General features: G+C 53.8%; 5 protein-coding genes across 5 annotated transcripts; 2 read left to right on the top strand and 3 right to left on the bottom strand.

The window, feature by feature from the left end:
• Positions 1 to 7: 7 nt before the first annotated feature.
• Positions 8 to 1,457, bottom strand: BZA05DRAFT_272436 (signal recognition particle, SRP19 subunit). Its single transcript, XM_051480250.1, has 2 exons — positions 746 to 1,457; positions 8 to 664 (listed from the first exon to the last, which is right to left on the bottom strand). The coding sequence occupies exons 1-2, from the start codon at positions 1,272 to 1,274 to the stop codon at positions 282 to 284; spliced, it is 912 nt and encodes a 303-aa protein (XP_051340457.1). The 5' UTR covers positions 1,275 to 1,457; the 3' UTR covers positions 8 to 281.
• A 286-nt stretch (positions 1,458 to 1,743) lies between these two features.
• BZA05DRAFT_272487 (putative 3-hydroxy-3-methylglutaryl CoA reductase) lies at positions 1,744 to 5,736 on the bottom strand. Its single transcript, XM_051480253.1, has 4 exons — positions 5,642 to 5,736; positions 4,700 to 5,508; positions 2,297 to 4,644; positions 1,744 to 2,243 (listed from the first exon to the last, which is right to left on the bottom strand). The coding sequence occupies exons 2-4, from the start codon at positions 5,321 to 5,323 to the stop codon at positions 1,850 to 1,852; spliced, it is 3,366 nt and encodes a 1,121-aa protein (XP_051340458.1). The 5' UTR covers positions 5,324 to 5,508; positions 5,642 to 5,736; the 3' UTR covers positions 1,744 to 1,849.
• Positions 5,737 to 8,422: 2,686 nt separating this feature from the next.
• BZA05DRAFT_395071 (SGF29 tudor-like domain-containing protein) lies at positions 8,423 to 10,324 on the bottom strand. Its single transcript, XM_051483399.1, has 6 exons — positions 9,875 to 10,324; positions 9,700 to 9,775; positions 9,498 to 9,577; positions 9,047 to 9,272; positions 8,801 to 8,990; positions 8,423 to 8,736 (listed from the first exon to the last, which is right to left on the bottom strand). The coding sequence occupies exons 1-6, from the start codon at positions 10,053 to 10,055 to the stop codon at positions 8,635 to 8,637; spliced, it is 855 nt and encodes a 284-aa protein (XP_051340459.1). The 5' UTR covers positions 10,056 to 10,324; the 3' UTR covers positions 8,423 to 8,634.
• A 1,469-nt stretch (positions 10,325 to 11,793) lies between these two features.
• BZA05DRAFT_473265 (fungal pheromone mating factor STE2 GPCR-domain-containing protein) lies at positions 11,794 to 13,413 on the top strand. Its single transcript, XM_051488058.1, has 2 exons — positions 11,794 to 12,715; positions 12,786 to 13,413. The coding sequence occupies exons 1-2, from the start codon at positions 11,947 to 11,949 to the stop codon at positions 13,115 to 13,117; spliced, it is 1,101 nt and encodes a 366-aa protein (XP_051340460.1). The 5' UTR covers positions 11,794 to 11,946; the 3' UTR covers positions 13,118 to 13,413.
• A 944-nt stretch (positions 13,414 to 14,357) lies between these two features.
• On the top strand, positions 14,358 to 16,134 carry BZA05DRAFT_395080 (WD40-repeat-containing domain protein). The gene is made up of 7 exons (XM_051483400.1): positions 14,358 to 14,531; positions 14,615 to 14,637; positions 14,710 to 14,723; positions 14,792 to 14,845; positions 14,907 to 15,436; positions 15,494 to 15,724; positions 15,783 to 16,134. Exons 1-7 carry the CDS (start codon positions 14,505 to 14,507, stop codon positions 15,906 to 15,908), a joined length of 1,005 nt encoding a protein of 334 aa, XP_051340461.1. The 5' UTR covers positions 14,358 to 14,504; the 3' UTR covers positions 15,909 to 16,134.
• The last annotated feature ends 1,007 nt before the right edge of the window (positions 16,135 to 17,141 follow it).

Raw genomic sequence — 17,141 nt, forward strand, 5'->3', positions numbered from 1 at the left:
TGTTTTGCTTGTGTCGTTGTCGTGCGGGGTGTTGTACCCCGTCTGAAGTCTGTATTCCTAAGTACCTTACATAGCTCCTGCCGCATTTTTATCCATGGGGGTTATGATCACTCGGGAGAGGGGAGACTGTTGCTGTTGATGGTATCGATACTCGCTCGTTGTGAAGCCGTGATGTATGTAGTGGGTACGATGTCTACAGGTGGGCACTGTACTGGTTTATTCGCTCATTACCAACCTCCCAACGCCCGAGAAAGAAGCAAATTCCTACTGCGGCAAACCCACTACCTCTTCCCCTTCTTCTTCTCCTTCTTCTCCCTCTTCTCTCCCTGCCCAGCTGGCTGCTGCGCCGCCCCAAGGGCGGCCATAGCCTGCGCCGCCTGAGCCGCCTGCGCCCCTCCTCCTCCCGCACCCCCAGCTCCACCCATCATCCCGCCCATCATATCCTCCATCATATCCTTGAACACGTCGTCGCTGACGCCGGGGCCTGGCAGCGCAGGACTGTGCAGCGGCAGGATGGCGCCCATCTTCCAGCCCCGCGGCACGATCGGCGCCGGGGGCGGCTTGCCGTCGTACGGAACATTCGGGATCCGGAGCTTTAGCGGCGTTGACGGCACCGTAGGGTGCGTGCGCAGGTACGCGGAGATGGCGTCGAGGAGCGAGAACTCTATTCTCCGGCACCGCTATTAGCCCAGTCCCCACACCCACCCCTCCCCCCCCCCTCCCCCCCGATAGAAAGGGAGCATACTATTCCTCCCCGCCCCCTCGAGCTGGACCCTAACGCGTCCCGGATTACACCAATCCTTCGGATGTGTCTTGCCGGGTTCAAACACCGTCTGCAGGCCGAGGGCACCACATGCGTCCGCAATCTCGCGTGCGAGCGGACTCGCCACCGCCTTGGACGCCGCAACCCGCCGCCCCTGCGCCCGTGTTCGTGTGCTGTCGAAGTAGACCGGGTACACGCAATGGAACGACTTGTAGTCTGCGGCCGCCGAGGCGGGGAGGTAGGGAGTTTGTCCTGGCGAGAGGAAAGCCGCGGGGTTGGAGAGGAGGTCTGGGCTGAGGAGGCTCGATGAGGATAGGGGGGCGGAGGAAGGGGCGGAAGGGGCGGAAGGGGCGCGTCGTGGAACGCTGCTGCTAGGTGTCGGCGGGACGATGTGGCGGCCGGGCTGGAAGGTGCTCCCTGCGATGGGAAGGTCGGGCGCGTCCAGGCTGGAAATGTCGACTTCTTCCGGGTCGGAGTCTTCGATCTCTTCGATGCGGGCGTGGCGGGACATCGTGGGTGGCTGCTGCTGGTGATGGTGGGTGCGGGTGGTGATGGTCGTGTGTAGCTGACAGGTGGGTGAATGGGGGAGCTTACATAGAGGTGGTGTTTTGTGGGGTCGCTCGCTTGGGCTGTTACACGGCTTAGTGGCTTGGAGGATGGATTGGGTGCCGGGTAAAATACGCGAACCTTAAACTCAGTTACTCGAGACGTCGAGTGATATCACGTACGAACACAAAACCTATCAATTATCTACTGTTCTATTGACCGGTATACGCAGAGTAATGTTTGTCATAGATATCATCGCCTCAGCAGAATTGATTAGCCTAACGATAGGTAAATCGCAGAGAAGTGGTAGAGTATCATGCTTGTACTAGGTAGGGGTATAAGATGCAATAAAAACTAATAAAAAAGAAGCCGTAATAAGGACAAGAACACCGCAAACCCCCAGGTCATAAAAGCCATTAATACACTCCAACCCATCCCATCCATCCATCCAACCAACCGTTTTGTGAGCGAACAAGAAAAAAGGTAAAAAAAGGAATCTCTAAAATATGCACAACTATCATCCCTCATCTGATATTACAACTACCTGGCGATACCTCTTTGCTTCTCGAGCGACGCGGCAAGCGCCTTCGCGACGGGATTGCTCTCCGTCGGCGATCTGGGCGCCGCCTCGACTGCCGGGGGAGCAGGAGTGCTAGTCCGCGTAGCCGGTTGGCTGCGGTTGTGGGCCATGTGCGACTTCACCAGGTGGCCGGCGGCCAGGGCAGAGTTGAGAGAGAGCTCACCGGCCAGAACGGCGGCGGCAACGATTCGTGCTAGTCTTCGCGCGTTGTCACCGGGGTTGGTTTGGTGTGCGCCGCGGACGCCGAGCATGTCGAGCATTGCGCCTTGGGGCTCGAGAATGGTGCCACCACCGATGGTACCAACTTCGATCGAAGGCATAGAGACGGAGATGTTGAGATGGCCTTCGCGGGTCCTGGTGGGGGGTTAGTACGTTGGGATATCATGTGGAGAGGCGAGGAGGCTTACTTGTTCATGACGGTGATACAGTTGGAAGACTCTACGTTCTGAGCAGGATCCTGACCGGTAGCGAGGAAGATGGCGGTGACAATGTTCGCAGCGTGGGCATTGAACCCTCCCACACTTCCAGCCATGGCAGATCCAATGTAGTTCTTGGCGGTATTGAGGTGGATAAGATCGTCGACGCCGCACTTGAGAACACTTCTGCAGATATCGGCGGGAATGACAGCCTCGGCGACAACACTCTTTCCACGTCCATCGATCCAGTTGATAGCGGCAGGCTTCTTGTCGGTACAGTAGTTTCCGGAGACCGAGATGATGTCCATGTCCTCGTATCCGCACTCGTTCTGCATGACCGATAGAGCGTGCTCGACTCCCTTCGAGATCATGTTCATGCCCATTGCATCACCGGTGACGGTCTTGAAGCGGATGTAGAGATAAGTACCAGCGATGGCGACCTTGATGGTCTGAAGTCTAGCGAAGCGCGAAGTAGAGTCAAAGGCCTTCTTGAGGATCTTCTGGCCCTCCTCGGAATCAATCCAGTTCTTGGCACCACCGGCCCTGCGAACGCTGGGGAACTGAACGACGGGTCCACGGGTCATACCGTCACCGGTAAGAATGGTGACGGCACCACCGCCAAGATTGATAGCCTTCGCACCACGAGAAGTACTAGCGACGAGCACACCTTCAGTTGTAGCCATTGGGAGGTAGAAGTCTTCGCCATCGATGTTCATGGGACCAGCGAGACCGACGGGAAGAGGCATGAAACCGATAACATTCTCACAGCAAGCGCCAAGCACGCGGGCGTAGTCGTAGTCCTTGTAGGGGAGAAGCGAATGCTCCAGCAGTCCAGTCTTGTCCATGGTAATCTTGTTGCGCGAGACCATAGCCCGACGAATGGCAACAGCACGGGTGGGGTCGCCAAGAGTCTTCTCCAGGGCATATCCAGGGATCTTTCCACGAACAGCAAGCTCGACCAACTCGGCATTGTTGAGCTCCTTAGCGCGCTTCTCCTTGACCATTGCCTCGCACTCAGCAACAGTTCGGGATGACTGGGCATCATCATCGGTCTGATCATCGGCCGACTTCTGAGCCTTTCCACCACAGGTGCAGTTGACAGTGACGATGCGCTCGATAACCTGAGGCTTGGTGCTCTCCTTCGACTCGTCTTCCATCTCGGGCTCCTTAACGGTGTAGCGGGCAGCATTAAACAGGTATCCGTTGAACGCCAAACTGATGATCAGAGTGACGATGATCCATTTACCCAAAACAGGGTCGTTGAGGCTTCTGAGGATACTTTCAATCATTTTGCTGCCAGGCCCTTCGCCGAAGAGATCCGAGGTGTCGTATGCGGACGGGCTTGGGTAGCCCTGGGTTGATCCGTAAACTTTCGGGATAGACGAGGGGTATGCGCTTGCATACTGGAGCTGGTACAGGATTGGCTGCAAGACGGTAACTACGAGGGCCTCGTGCGAGTTGGCCAGCAGCTGCTCAAGCGGCTTCCCGGCAACCTGCCACACGTTCATCTCGGGAACCATCGAGTCGCTGCCGGTGGTCAAGACGGTAGAGCTAGTGGTGTCTCTGTACGGGAGAGTAAACAAGTTAATGATGTTGACAGCGAAGAACCCAGCGACCATCCAGATCTTGAAGCTGCGGATGCTCGAGTCCTTGACCTTGGCGCCAAAAACGGATGTCGACTCTTCGGTAGCATCCCCGCCATCGGCGCGAGGCCACTCGTTGGACTTTGCAACGCTCTCAGCCACCCTATGGCTTACGCCATCCTCCTCCAATGCCTTACGGAGGGTGACGTGGCGCTTGATACGGTTGATCTCGAGCTTGACGCTGAGAATGGCAGTGTAGAAGGAGAACAGAAGGATGCAGTCGAATGCCAAGATCCAGCCTGCAAGGAAGCAGAATTGCCGCAGTCCACCCTGTACACCAGATGCCGCGCCGACAGCGAGGATCGCAATTTCGATGACGTAATCCCTGACAATCAGGAACCCGGTCTCTTGGACTGCGGTCGCGACTGCGGTCTGGATTGTGCCGGCGGAGGATTTCTTGCGCTGGTCGACATTCGCAGCGAGGACAGCACGGGTCAAGACGATTGGCTTCTCGAAGCCAATGATGACGACAAGGAAAGGCAGTCCCTCGGACAGAAGTACCATGTTGATCGGAACACCCAGTTTGTGAGTGACAATGGAGGCGAACAAGAACGCGAAGGTCGAGGAGGTGAGCACAGTCGCGCCGAGCCAGAAGTTGGATCCGAGGCGACGCATTTGCAGGAAAAGAGAGATGAACGAGAGGTGCATAGAGATGTACCCAAGGGCCATGATGGCAACATCGAGAGCATCGGCATTCTAGAATAGGAATTAGAGGCCATCTTTTTTTTTAAAGACTTCGCGGGTTACGTACCTGAATCATATCCCAGACGTGCCTAACGGCTTCTTCCGCTCGTGCGATGATGCCGATGTTGCTTCCCTTGGAACGCCCAGTCTGCATGACCCACTCCTTCTGCTCGCCCTCGTCGGCCGAGCCCGAGTCAACCGTAGGGACAGTCTTAACCATGTTGATGAAGCCATTCAATTCCTCGAACGGCACGGAGTAGATCTTGGTAGAGGCATCGGTCGACTGGAGTTCGGTGGCGGACGTAGTAGGAAGTACCGGGTAAGAAGTAGCCAAAGAATTCGGGAACGACAGTGACACGAGCGCAACATGTTTCGCGCCCGGCACCACTGCTGCCGCATTCTCCCTCCACTCCCACGCGGTCTGTTCCCCGGTGGCGACCTGAACACTTCCGTCAAGCAGGTCGGCCCTTTTCGAGCCACCGTGTCCCCACAGCGTCGAGCTGCGGTCAAACAAGCTGTGCTCAAGCATCTGGATGTAGGTTGTGGAGGCCAGTAGAGCGACAATTACTATCGTCTGCACCGGGTGGGTGGTGGCACTCCGCGATAGCCGTGAGAACGCCGGAGTGAACGGGTCCCATTTTGGCGGCGGTTTCTTCGTCGTGAAGGCCGGTGGTAAGAAAGGTAGATGCATTGTGTCGACTGTGTCGTCTCTGAGACCCCGAGGTCGTCAGGGGGCTGGACTGCGCGTAGTTCTTGTTGCCTCCGGAATGGATGGTGCAAAAGAGTTTCGCAACTGAATGAGGGCAGGAGTGCGAGGAAGCTTTTTTTTCTGTTTCAGAAAGACACAGAGAAGCTCAGCGGGTCAAATCAACAACTCTGCCATGAGCCGTTATATTAGCAGGGACATCCAAGCGCGTACTGTGTACGGGAACTCGTCGGAGCCGAGGATCAGGCACACGACAACAACAACGACAACAACAACAACAACAATAACGAGAATCGTACTCACAGATATGTTTCTTGACCGAGCTTGCCCGGATGCAAATTGCTAGATGATATGGAGAGGCGTAGGCGGAGGAGGAGAAGGAGGAGGAGGAGGAGGGGAGGAGAGCAAGGGGCACACAGAGATTGGGTAGCAACGGACGGAATTCTGAGGGAAAGGAGATAGCGAGTCCTTTAACCTTTTCGGCGAATGGCCGACTTTTTTCGTCGTCTCCTTTTGGAAAGGTGATCCGCTGCCTTATTCGCTGTCTCCAGGGACCAAGAGTTGGTTCAGTGAACCCTACCGAAGCACCTAGCAAGTGGCTCACAGAGGCGCTAGAGAGCAAATATGTGAGTTGGGAAGCTCAACAACCGCAGAAAAGGTGAGGAGAGGTATCGTAGGTAGACAGAGAGAAGAGGAGAAGAGCCCCGTACACTCTATGGAGGGCGGGCAACACCAAAGGCATAACTACATTGCGAATAGATAGATGTGAGGGACGCGGGGCAACGTTCCTCCCAATTACGCGGCACATGTGTACTCTAACCATGACAATACGATAATACCCATTCCACCCACCAAAAGTTGACGGTTACAGCTCCGACTTGGCAACACAGATGCACATCGTCAAACCATTGTTCTACAGATGTAAGGAGGTTAGCGACGAAAGGGGCAGCGGGTGCGGCGGGGTCGTGGGAAGGAGGGGAACTACCAAACCGTGAATGAATGGAGGGGAGATGGTGGTGGTGGTGGTGGTGGTGAAGGAGGTGGTGGCAATGGTGGATGCGGAGATGCGGAGGTCTCGGCAGTTGTGGGCGTACAGATACCACGAGCCCACGGACGTGGAGACATCCCCCGATTCGCAGTTCAAATTCCGCAGGATATGTAGGGTATGATATGTACATCCACAATCGCTCCTATGATGTTCATCGCGGCAGCCAACGCAGTGCATAGACATAAAACTTGGGCCTCTTTAACCGCCGGCGGGAGATAGATAACTGGACGGCCATCCGGCGACGCACTCAGTCCGCTGGTGGGGTTTGACCACGGCGCTGCTGCATCCAGAGTACATACCACATATGCTCCTCTGGGTAGTGGTAGTAGACGAGTGATTGCCCTTGATGGTCGTATCTACATCCACATGGCGAGCATAAACTGTGTAAACACCGACAACCACGCCCTGCGCCGCACCGGGGCATATAGAGCATATATCGTAGTTAAAGCAAAGTATGAAGTTGCCGAACAGCCGGAAAACACCATGAATAAGGGAATAAGGACGGTCACAAAATGATGAGCCGAGAAGCATGCAGGAGTGAGGAGTGAGGAGTGCACGGGCCTTCCACAAACAAAAAGTGGCCGGAAGAAAAGAGCTTGTTGGTCGAGCTAAATTACGTTAGAGGAACGGTAACGGCTACATATCCGATGATCTGATTTCTCTCCGCGTGCCGATTCGATCGTCGTCACCAAACACACAGCGTGGCCATCTTCTCGCAGGTGGAGTAAACGTGGGTTCTCTACTCTAGAGAAGGGTATGTAACTGTATCACCGCCAGCCATCTCTCTTCAACTGAGATGAGCATCTATATCGCAAAGCCCGAGGGGAATAAAACTGTATCTAGATACATACTGTGTCATCTCACCGCTATTGATGGAAATCTATCGCCGCCGTCCGTGCCCGCCCCCGCCCCGCGCCGCAGATCAGTTCCACCGTGGCCAGCAGCAAAAAGGACGCGTAGGGAAAGTTTGGACGACAACGTCTGTGCCGTGCAATTGCAAAGATTCCTACACACGCTCACCAGTCCTTTACCGAATCTATCATATGAGCACCTACCAGGTAGGTACTCTACCTACCTAAGCGCTAGCAGCAGTTCCCTTTCATCGTGATCGGAACATCGTCGTAGTTATACCCTGCCGCGGATTTGGATTTCCGAGCATGAGTATATATCCAATTCCCGGTACGACTTCACCGGCAAGAAACCGGGCAAACCCGCCGGTATGTACGTCAAGCACTTCATATCCGGTCCGCAAGCTCTCTTTCAGACGTTTCGGCACACATTCCCCCCTCCCCCGCCATGGGCAAGTTATCCGGCAGCACACAACCCCGCCATCCAGAGCTCCCATTACCTCCACCTCCACCTTCACCTCCCTCCACCCCTCTAAACAACCCCCACATCCTCCGCCGCCCCCTCCCCCGTCCCCTCGTTCTCCGCCGTATTCGCAGCCACCAGCTCCATCCTCACAGCCTCGCGCTCCTCCCTCTCGCGCTCGATCCTGATGCCGTCCTCGACGGGCCTCAGTGTGTCCTCCATGCGCAGGCCGGTCTGCGCCGCTGCATCGTTCTGTTTGCGCAGTGTGTCGTGGTGCGCGCGTAGTGAGTCTGTGGCTGTTAGGAGTCGGGAGAGTAGGTTTCGTTAGCGGAGAACGAGGGGAGAACGGAGGGAGAACGGAGGGAAGAGAGAGAGGGAGAGAGGGAGATGGGGGGAGAGGTATCTTGGCTGTTGAGGGTTTTGTAGAAGAATTCCGTGGGGGTGGTGGTGGGGGTTGACGTTGACATTGCTGTGGCCGTTGTGGGAGCTCGAGAAGGTTGCGGCGCGCGCGCACGTGGTGGTGATCGGGATGGTGCGAGATGGTGTAGGTTTACGCGCCCATGGTCATGGCGTTGCTGCTGGCTGCAGGTGACAGTTGTCGAAACGGCCACACCACACCCGTTTTACCGGGTCGATTGCACTTTACCTAGGTATCCGCCGTCATGAACCACCGGGACTCAGAACAGTATGGGAAAACATGCAATGATACTGACCGATGAACGAAAACCCCCCAACGATTATAATTGAAACTATTGTAGCCGTATTTAAGGAGAAGGGCAGACCGCATTTACTCAAGAAGAAGAAAGACAGGCCGTATAAAGTAAGCAAAGCAGACATTTGACACCGTGCTCCAAGACAACCAAAAACCGCAACAAATACCAGCGCCGATACAATGATTTCCTGGTAGATGAAAGTAAAAAGGCCCATCCATCCACCATCACCGCTTGTCACCGACGTCCAGCACAAGCCGTCGCTCCACCTCTGTTTCCTTTCCCTCCTCCTCCTCTCCGTCAAACTTGAGGCGGCAAGTTCCATCTCGCTATTCGTGGGTAGACCAGTTAGACATATGCCAGAGAAACACCACCATGCTGGGTTCGACATACCTTGGTGCCCATCACTTCGGCCCGGTAGAAGGTGGTCGTTTCCGGGTATCGAGCCAGCACTTGCTTTCCAGGAGGATATGGTGGGAGGTTTGCCGAGTCCCTGGGTATCGGAATCAAGGCGCTAGCGAGAGCCCTGTATTTGGTGCCGTGGCCTCCGGCCTCATCCGGTTCCGGGTCTTGGACCTCATACCTAGAATGTGGTCAGGCATTGGGAGGCACAGCAGGGCAGCAACCAGGAAGACTTACTTGCGTTTTATTCCGTCACCACCCAGAATACCAGTAATTGTACATTGTATCCATTCGTACTCCGCACCCTTTTGTTTTGGTAACCGATACGCAACCTCCGCATGCATCTGAAATCCATCCATCGGCGCAGCCGAATTGCTCCTCTGGATTTTAGGATTCCGGCTCGAGGGACTATCTGCCGACATTGACTCGTCGTGTTTTCGCTTGATTCTCTTCTGCTGCGAGACTGTAGCGTCGTAAGCATTGCGTCGGTGTTCCAGAACGACAATACAAACACGGGATTTTCGACGACGGACGAACGACGACGACCACGGCAAACAACACAAACTGTTTTTCTTTCGCTGCAGGAAATACGGCAAAACAGGGGCTCTGGGTAGGAGAAAAACGGACCCAGTTGTATGCAGATAGAAAGGAAAAAGCAGTTAACGCGCGCGGAGATGGCGGGATGTACCTCCTCCTCTGTCACCGCTTTCGGTAGCGGTTCGTAGAGCAATCAGAAGATCATTGATTTCAATGACATTGCGTAGTGAACTATGGTGGAGGATGGTTAGTCACCGATGGCCCTTGATCAATGGGCTACGCAGATGGTGACGGGGGAGGGGGAGGAGGGAGGAGGAGGATATCCGTATTAAGGATAGGAAAGATGAACGTACTCGCTTTCGTCGTTCGATAGCTGCATCTGCTCTTCGTACAGCTGCTCCAAGGCGAGCATGTCTTTGAGCGTCATCTCTGCGGGTTGCGTCGCATTTAGCACATGCACAACAGCGAAACTGCAAAGCTGAGGGCGCATGCTCAAGCTAGTGCTGAGAAGAACGGAGTCCTGCTCACCACTCTCGTTGCCCTCGTATTTAGCCTCCAGGGCTACTATCTCGTCGGCAACCTCGTTGATGCGTTTCGACTGACGCGTCCGATCTTTCAGATCATTCACGATTTTCGACCACATTTCTCGCTCCTCGTGCGCATCTGCTTCATGGCTCTGCAGAGCTCGAGGTCTATTTCTAGCGGCCATGTGATGTGTGGTATTGAAGTGCGTACGGCGCGTGGTCGATGGTTTGCGGCTCTATGCTGGTGCCAGGTGCGGGGCGGGAGGGGGAATGTGACGGAGGAGGAGGCGAACAAGCAAGCTGCCCGGTAATGGAAGAAACGACGTGCTCGATGTGGTGTTGTAGTCAGTCGGCCGATAACGATTGGAGGGGGTTTTGTGCTGGTGGTAGTAATATTGAAGGAGTGGTTTGAGCTACCGGTATGTTGTTGGCTGTATTCAAGCGTCTATTCATCTCACGTTCGCGACATGCCAAGCCCGCTAGTTCTGTAAACTAGATCACTCGAGTATTGCATGAGTCAGCAGATCTCATCTGTGGTCTACTAGCGTGGAATTCGGGGACCAGACCCGATGCGGTGGCCTCAACGTTGAGATGTTCTCTGTTGCTATGTTCGTCTGGTCGGTCGGTGTCGTTCAACACATCAGACACGAGGCTGCTTTCGTTTCTTGCTTCCTTCCAGTCAATTCAATCAGTCTCACCAGTTGCCCGTACCCGTCGGAGGTCTCTCACTAGTAGGTAATGAGTACTCTTCATACATCTCACGGAACTGGATATCCCACCTCACTTCCCCTCATCGTGAAGAATTATGGATGGCCCCCACATTCGCTCAACTCGGGCTGCTGTCATGCGACGTTATATGCGCACGACTAGCGGAGCTTCTCGCGTGGGAGAGAATCTCCAACTCCCACCGTCACTCGCCTGAGCTGTCTCCCATGTTACGATCTCGGATCTCATCCGTGTATGCAACCGAAACTCAACTATAAATACGCTGGTTTCTCCATCGTGGCATGCCATTGGACAGGCGGTCTTCTTCCCACCGAAGCGAGCCACCGTGCTCTTTGTGGTTCTTCTTCTAAAACCGGGTTGTTTGCCTACTGCATGCAAGCCGAGCTGAGGCACAATCGTAATAAAAGTCTTGCTATTGTTCTCATCGACCCGCATGTCCAGAAACGGCCCAAGACAACAACCCTTCCCGCCCCCCACCCCGGTCCCCCCGCACAGGCGCTCCCAACCATGAGGAAAATTGTCAAACTTCCTATCATAAGCCCTGCTTTCGTATCGCAGGTTATCCTGCGTTAGCCGTGATTGATCGCGATTGAATCTGCATAGGCAGCTGCGTGGGCTGAGTGGGAAACGCCGTGGCCATGGTCGCCGAATATGGTTGGGGACTCCTAGAGCCGATGGGGTGGGACATTCGTGGAAAAATCGAATTTAATTACAAAACGGGTAATAAATAGCCATTTTTGAGTTTTTTTTAGCAAAAAATGGCATTTTTACTTCCATTTTTGGCCTATTTAGTCCATATTTTAGCCTAAAAAGGTCCTCAGCTGACCTGACCGGGCTGTCGATGGCCCAGATATACTCACCGAGGCTTATGTAATACAGAAGATAGCTAGCGGCTACCTGATCCGGAAGTTTCAGGGGTTCTAGCGGGGGAGCGTCCCACCAAAAATGCCTCTTTTCTAAATGCTAAGGAAAATCAGCCACGCTTTTTAAAATTAAAAGCTCGTTATTTCATGCTTCTACACACCTCTATCTATCGATTAATAACGAGTTTTTGTTCAAAAGAAACTTTTTGGTGGAGGAGATTGGTGTCAAAGTTGGGGGTGTTTTTCCATCAGTTATGGGCGTCCCCAACCATATATCGAACCGCAGGCCCAATCGTCCTCTGTTCAGGACCGTACATATTGAAGCTCAACTTCCCGAATTATTCACTTCCTTCATCAGAGTTTTTGCCCTTCACTCATCCCGTCTTCCTTCAACATATTCGCACCGCTCCCTCGCATACGACTATATCCTTCCTGCATTTTCGGACGTTACCACACCGTACATCTCAAGACAGACCCAGATATCGGTATGTCTACTGAAGGAGGACCTTTCGTCGATCCGGCGAGTTCAGCTTTCGACCCCCATTCACAGCCCATCACGCTGTTTTACCCCGGTGGCACGAACATCACGATCCCTCTTACGGTGTACAACTTCCACAAGATGAAATCCCTGGAATGGAGCATCATGTTCGCGGTTCAGATCGGGGCCTGTGGGATCCTCCTCGTTCTTTTGACCGTTCTCACCAACGCAAAGAAGAGACGGACTTTCCTTCATGTCTGCAACTTGTTCGCTCTGGTTGCGACGATCGTTCGGGCCTCGCTCTCGCTATGCTATTATCTCGGTCCCTTCTTCGACACATACACCTTCTTCTCCGGCGATTTTACGAACTTTCCGTACACGCCGCGATATGTCTCCGTGGCATCAACAGTCACCGGATTGCTGCTGCAGATCGTCATTCACATCTCGCTGATCATCCAAGTGAGAGTGGTTTATACATCCCCCAAGGCGAACCTAATGATCACTCTCTTGGCGACCGCAATTGCACTGGTTTCGGTGTCCTTCTTCGCTGTGGTTACGGTTCAAAGCGGGATGGCGACGATATCGTTGACGGCCTACCCTGGAGGATGGACATATACCGCCGCTAAAGCGATGTTTGCGGCTTCAATCTGCTTCTACTGCCTGATATTCGTCCTGAAGTTGGGTTACGCCATCTACCAACGACGTGTTCTCAAACTTCCGAGGTTCGGACCTATCCAGATCATCTTCACCATTGGATGCCAGACTATGGTCCTTCCCGGTATGTACTCGATTATTTCTCACCACGAAACAATGAAACAGAAAGCGGTAGCTGACCTCCCCTCGAACAGCCATCTTCTCGCTCATGGACGCCGTCCTCCCGAATATCGATGGGCTCTCGCAGCTCACACCAGCTCTGGTCGCCATTCTGCTCCCGCTATCGGGCATGTGGGCCGCAGCACGGGTCGATACTCCGCAATCAAGTCTCGCAACTGGGTGCGGTCCTTACAACGGCATCTTCAGCGACAACAAGACGGACTACTACGACCATCAAGCTCCCGGCACGAACCTCAGCAATCTCACATATAAAGAAGGTCACGAATCATTCATCAAGGCCGACGACAGTACCGATATCGAGAGCTCTCCTAACTCCCGGTGCGAAGGCACCAGCTATCCTCACTAGTAGTATCGATTATCCTGGGTGTTCTGCTGTCTCCTGTGCATCTATGAGTGTATGATCGCTTGGTGTTTATCTTGTATTGATGGGACTCGGGAGTATTTTTGGGGAGCTGCGGGACGGTTATATCCACGTCTCATTTCTTCAACAGCATAATGGGGGTTAATTTGTTTGCACATGTTGTTTTTTGGCCTTTTTTCTTTCGTGTTATGTGAGGGGGTGTGTCTGCTCTTTGTACGTGTCCTCGGGGTTTCATGTGGGCGTTGCTATGTCTATGATACTTTTGGTGGGTCCTCTGGTCGGGTTTTTTTGTGCTGTATTCCATACTCGCCATAGCATCGACACCACACTTCTATGTTACTCTCGCGTTTTTTTGTTCACTGTTCCGCGTTTGGAAGGGAGGGAACACCAATTTACCATCGCATACGGCTTGTCTATTTTCACGTTTGGGATTGGATGAAAGAACGCATGATATTTTATGTTCGAGTGAGCTCTTATGCCTCTTATTCGTCTCTATTATTGATGTCATGAGTGTTCCGAGTACTTGGGAGTTACCTGCTTCACGCCGAGCGCTCAACGTCTCAAGACTACATAGATGCATTGCGCGAGGCGTTAAGGAGGCTTGCATCCTGCGTGGGGGTCAGACAAGCTGCACTTCTGAGATGCTCGCGGCGAGCCACAGAGTCTTCCGAGGCGAATTTCAAAGCTCGACGATATCTTGAGGGCTAGATGTGTTCGAAGCCACGTTTGAACGGTAGAGATATGTAACGGCGTCTGTAGATCCGTCTGGATTCCGGGCGAGTAGATCACGTTCCGGACTCGAGACCGAGGGTGCTTCCGCCACTGGAATGTGAGTTTCATCAGTAGACGAGGTGTAGTAGGGTACGAGGTATGTGCCCGGAGTACATGTATCAACCGGTTCGATCCGGTAGTTTTAGAATACCCGTGATGCGTATGTAACCGCAACTTCGAGACGAGCTTGAAGAATTGAACTTACCGGATTCGACCACAACCGAGGAAATAGACAGACAGACAAATGAAACGCTCGGAGGAATTCTGCACATGCACAAAGTCCTGGAGTCGGAGAGATTTAGCCGAGTGACTCATAGTGACCAGCCAGTTCTGGATGTACGCCTCTGCAGTGCACACTCCATCCGTGGCTTCGTTCCCCACACCACAAACTTTCAAGAAGCCTGTCGCGCACAGTCGGACTAGCGTTCTGGGCACATGACTTTTGAGCCTCTTGATTCAAAATTCCCTTCGCACTTTAGGGCTTGGGTCTGTCCTAGAACCATCAATCGCTTGCAGGCAAAGATCACGAACCCCACACCTTATCGCCCCACCAAAGAATCCACGAATCCACCCTTTTCCACGAACCCTCAAATCAGCAAACATGCGCCCGATATTATTGCAAGGACATGTACGCCGAAATGCTGCTGCTCAGTTTTCCGTTGTCTGAGGGAAGAATCAGGACGCTAACTCGAGAGGTGGTGGGATCTATAGGAGCGTAGTTTGACGCAGATCAAGTACGAGCGAAAACCTACCCCCCGTGTCCACCATGGCAAGTTCTGACAGAAAGCTGTTTTCTTTGCGAGCAGATACAACAAAGATGGTATATAAACGTCCCTCATCGCGATGCACGCTACGGATTGGAAGCTGACGATCTACCCCGCCATGTAGGTGACCTTCTGTTCTCTACTGCGAAGGACCACATAGTGTGCGCTTGGTACTCTGGTATGTCGCACTTACCCACCGATGCTTGGGCTCCCGAGCTTACCGATGTGTCTGTTGCCAGCAAACGGCGAGCGTCTCGGAACATACAAGGGCCACCAGGGAGCGCTGTGGACCGTTGATGTCGATGCCACGACCACCCTCCTCGCCACCGGAGCGGCCGACAACACAATTAAGCTGTGGGAGGTACGGACCGGACAGTGCTTGAAGACGTGGGACTTTCCGACGGCCGTCAAGCGTGTTGAGTTTTCGGATGACGGCACACTGCTGCTGGCTGTAACGGAGATGCGCATGGGACATCTGGGCACCGTTGTTGTGTTCCCGATCACGGTGGATGTCGAGGCTGAGCAGGCGGACGAGCCCCTCTTCACCATTACATTCCATGACAGCAAGGCTACTGTTGCCGCCTGGAGTTATCTCAACAAATTCATCATCACCGGCCACGAGGACGGAACCGTGAGCCAGTACGATGGAAAGACGGGAGAGCTCATCCAGGACACACAGGCCCATGAGCCCGGCATGCAGATCACCGATATCCAGATGGCTCCCGACAGGACATACTTCCTTACTGCTTCCAAGGACAAGTCGGCCAAGGTACGCCGTGCGGATATGCAAGTATAGTTGGGGAACGAGGTATGCTGACTCGAATAGCTGATCGAAACCAACACCCTCCGAACCCTCAAGACCTACCAGACCGACACCCCCCTCAACTCGGCTGCCCTTACCGCGAGAAAGGACTTTGTCATCCTCGGAGGAGGACAGGAGGCCCGTGATGTCACCACCACATCCACCCGACAAGGAAAGTTCGAGGCACGGTTCTTCCACAAGATCTTTGAAGACGAGGTCGGACGTGTCCGCGGTCACTTCGGACCGTTGAACACTGTGAGTACCGCCGCCGTGGCTGCTGCCGCACGAATCGTAGCTGACGGAGAGAATACAGGTTGCCTGCCACCCCATGGGTACCGGATACGCTTCCGGCGGAGAAGACGGTTACGTCCGCGTGCACCACTTCGACAAGGCCTACTTTGATTTCAAGTACGAGGTGGAGAAGATGGCGAAGGTGTAATCGACTTTGACTTTGTTGCGTCAATAAATCAATGTGTTTTTTTTCGTCCATTTTTTTGTTTCTCTTCTTGCCAGATCTTCCTTCTCGTTGCAAACTAGTATTATGCTTTGGGCGTTTCGTTTCGTTCTTTGTTCACGGGATGGGATGGGATGGGATGGGATGGGGGGATGGGTGCGGCTCGGCAGATTTCCACTGGATCTACGGTGTAGAGGATTTCGAGACATCAAAAGTTGCGCGGTTTCCGTTTCTGGTGGGGATTCATAGTGAGTCATCGTGTACCGCGGGTGCGTTCATAGTGAGTCAACATGTATGCACTGCAGGAGCGATTCCAACTGCATGTCTTCAGCCTTATCGTAGACCACCGTCCCCTTCCTTCCCAGAATGTCTCTCTGCCAGTCAGCCTGCCTTCACCTATGTAGGTCGATCATCACCAACAGCCTAGAACCAAGAACCAAGAACCACCCTGCCGCACGTTGTCTCACTCTACTACGCTGCTTGCGCTTCCCCGCCGCGAGTGCGAGCTGGTGATGACACACCTACTAACTGGCACCGTAGTGTTTCCGCTGCGTCATGGTGTAGGTACTAGGCAGTGGATGCAGCAACAGTTACGGTAGATCCTACGTGTAGGCGATCCTGAAACTTCATAGATGTTTCTTTTCTGTTTGATGCCGAGGGGTGGCGAGGGGTGGTACAGCGAGAGCCGTTGGGTGGCGGAGCGTGGTGTGACGGGGATGTAGCGGGGCATGGAGTGGCGTGGCGGAGAGTGGCGGGTTTCAAGTGGCGGCAGCAGTGCTGTGGTGGAGTGGCGGATTAGGTATCTGTACCCGTGAAGAATCTGTTTGGATATGCTGGATGGTATCCCCGGCAGACCGAATGGCCGAATGATTGACCGAGGAGCGTTAATGGCAATGTCAATGTCAATGTCCGCCCCCTGGTAAACAGTAAAGCTATTGGTCTCCGCCAGGCGGCCCCCCAGTTCCCCGAAATTCTCCCAGATTCCACTCCTGATAGGTGGGTAGGAGGTAGGTAATTACCAATAGTTACCTGTATTATAGAGTGCAGTACCCAGCTGAACTGAGCTGTGCTGAACTGAACACTGAGCTGAGCTGTGCTGGACTGGGCTGGACTGGGCTGAGCTGGGCCATCCAGCTACCAGGTTTACACCAGCGTATCCATCTCCGCTCCTACAGTCCCACAGTCCTACTCAGAAATCTCCGCTCCTACAATCTTATA

The sequence above is a fragment of the Tricharina praecox genome, assembly GCF_024521635.1.
Source record: "Tricharina praecox strain CBS 144465 chromosome Unknown BZA05scaffold_9, whole genome shotgun sequence".
NCBI classification, from domain to species: Eukaryota; Fungi; Ascomycota; class Pezizomycetes; order Pezizales; family Pyronemataceae; genus Tricharina; species Tricharina praecox.

Excerpts from the sequence above, each read along its gene's own strand:
- BZA05DRAFT_272436 (XM_051480250.1), bottom strand. The coding sequence starts at position 1,274 with ATGTCCCGCCACGCCCGCATCGAAGAGATCGAAGACTCCGACCCGGAA. Across the intron at positions 665-745 it reads CGAGGGGGCGGGGAGGAATA|AGTTCTCGCTCCTCGACGCC; the intron begins GTATGCTCCCTT and ends GCCGGAGAATAG.
- BZA05DRAFT_395071 (XM_051483399.1), bottom strand. The coding sequence starts at position 10,055 with ATGGCCGCTAGAAATAGACCTCGAGCTCTGCAGAGCCATGAAGCAGAT. Across the intron at positions 9,273-9,497 it reads AAGCGGTGACAGAGGAGGAG|TCTCGCAGCAGAAGAGAATC; the intron begins GTACATCCCGCC and ends ACGACGCTACAG. Across the intron at positions 8,991-9,046 it reads GGTGACGGAATAAAACGCAA|GTATGAGGTCCAAGACCCGG; the intron begins GTAAGTCTTCCT and ends ACCACATTCTAG.
- BZA05DRAFT_395080 (XM_051483400.1), top strand. The coding sequence starts at position 14,505 with ATGCGCCCGATATTATTGCAAGGACAT. Across the intron at positions 14,846-14,906 it reads AGTGTGCGCTTGGTACTCTG|CAAACGGCGAGCGTCTCGGA; the intron begins GTATGTCGCACT and ends GTCTGTTGCCAG. Across the intron at positions 15,725-15,782 it reads ACTTCGGACCGTTGAACACT|GTTGCCTGCCACCCCATGGG; the intron begins GTGAGTACCGCC and ends GAGAGAATACAG.
- BZA05DRAFT_272487 (XM_051480253.1), bottom strand. The coding sequence starts at position 5,323 with ATGCATCTACCTTTCTTACCACCGGCCTTCACGACGAAGAAACCGCCG. Across the intron at positions 4,645-4,699 it reads ACGTCTGGGATATGATTCAG|AATGCCGATGCTCTCGATGT; the intron begins GTACGTAACCCG and ends TTCCTATTCTAG. Across the intron at positions 2,244-2,296 it reads TGTATCACCGTCATGAACAA|GACCCGCGAAGGCCATCTCA; the intron begins GTAAGCCTCCTC and ends ACCCCCCACCAG.
- BZA05DRAFT_473265 (XM_051488058.1), top strand. The coding sequence starts at position 11,947 with ATGTCTACTGAAGGAGGACCTTTCGTCGATCCGGCGAGTTCAGCTTTC. Across the intron at positions 12,716-12,785 it reads CCAGACTATGGTCCTTCCCG|CCATCTTCTCGCTCATGGAC; the intron begins GTATGTACTCGA and ends CCCCTCGAACAG.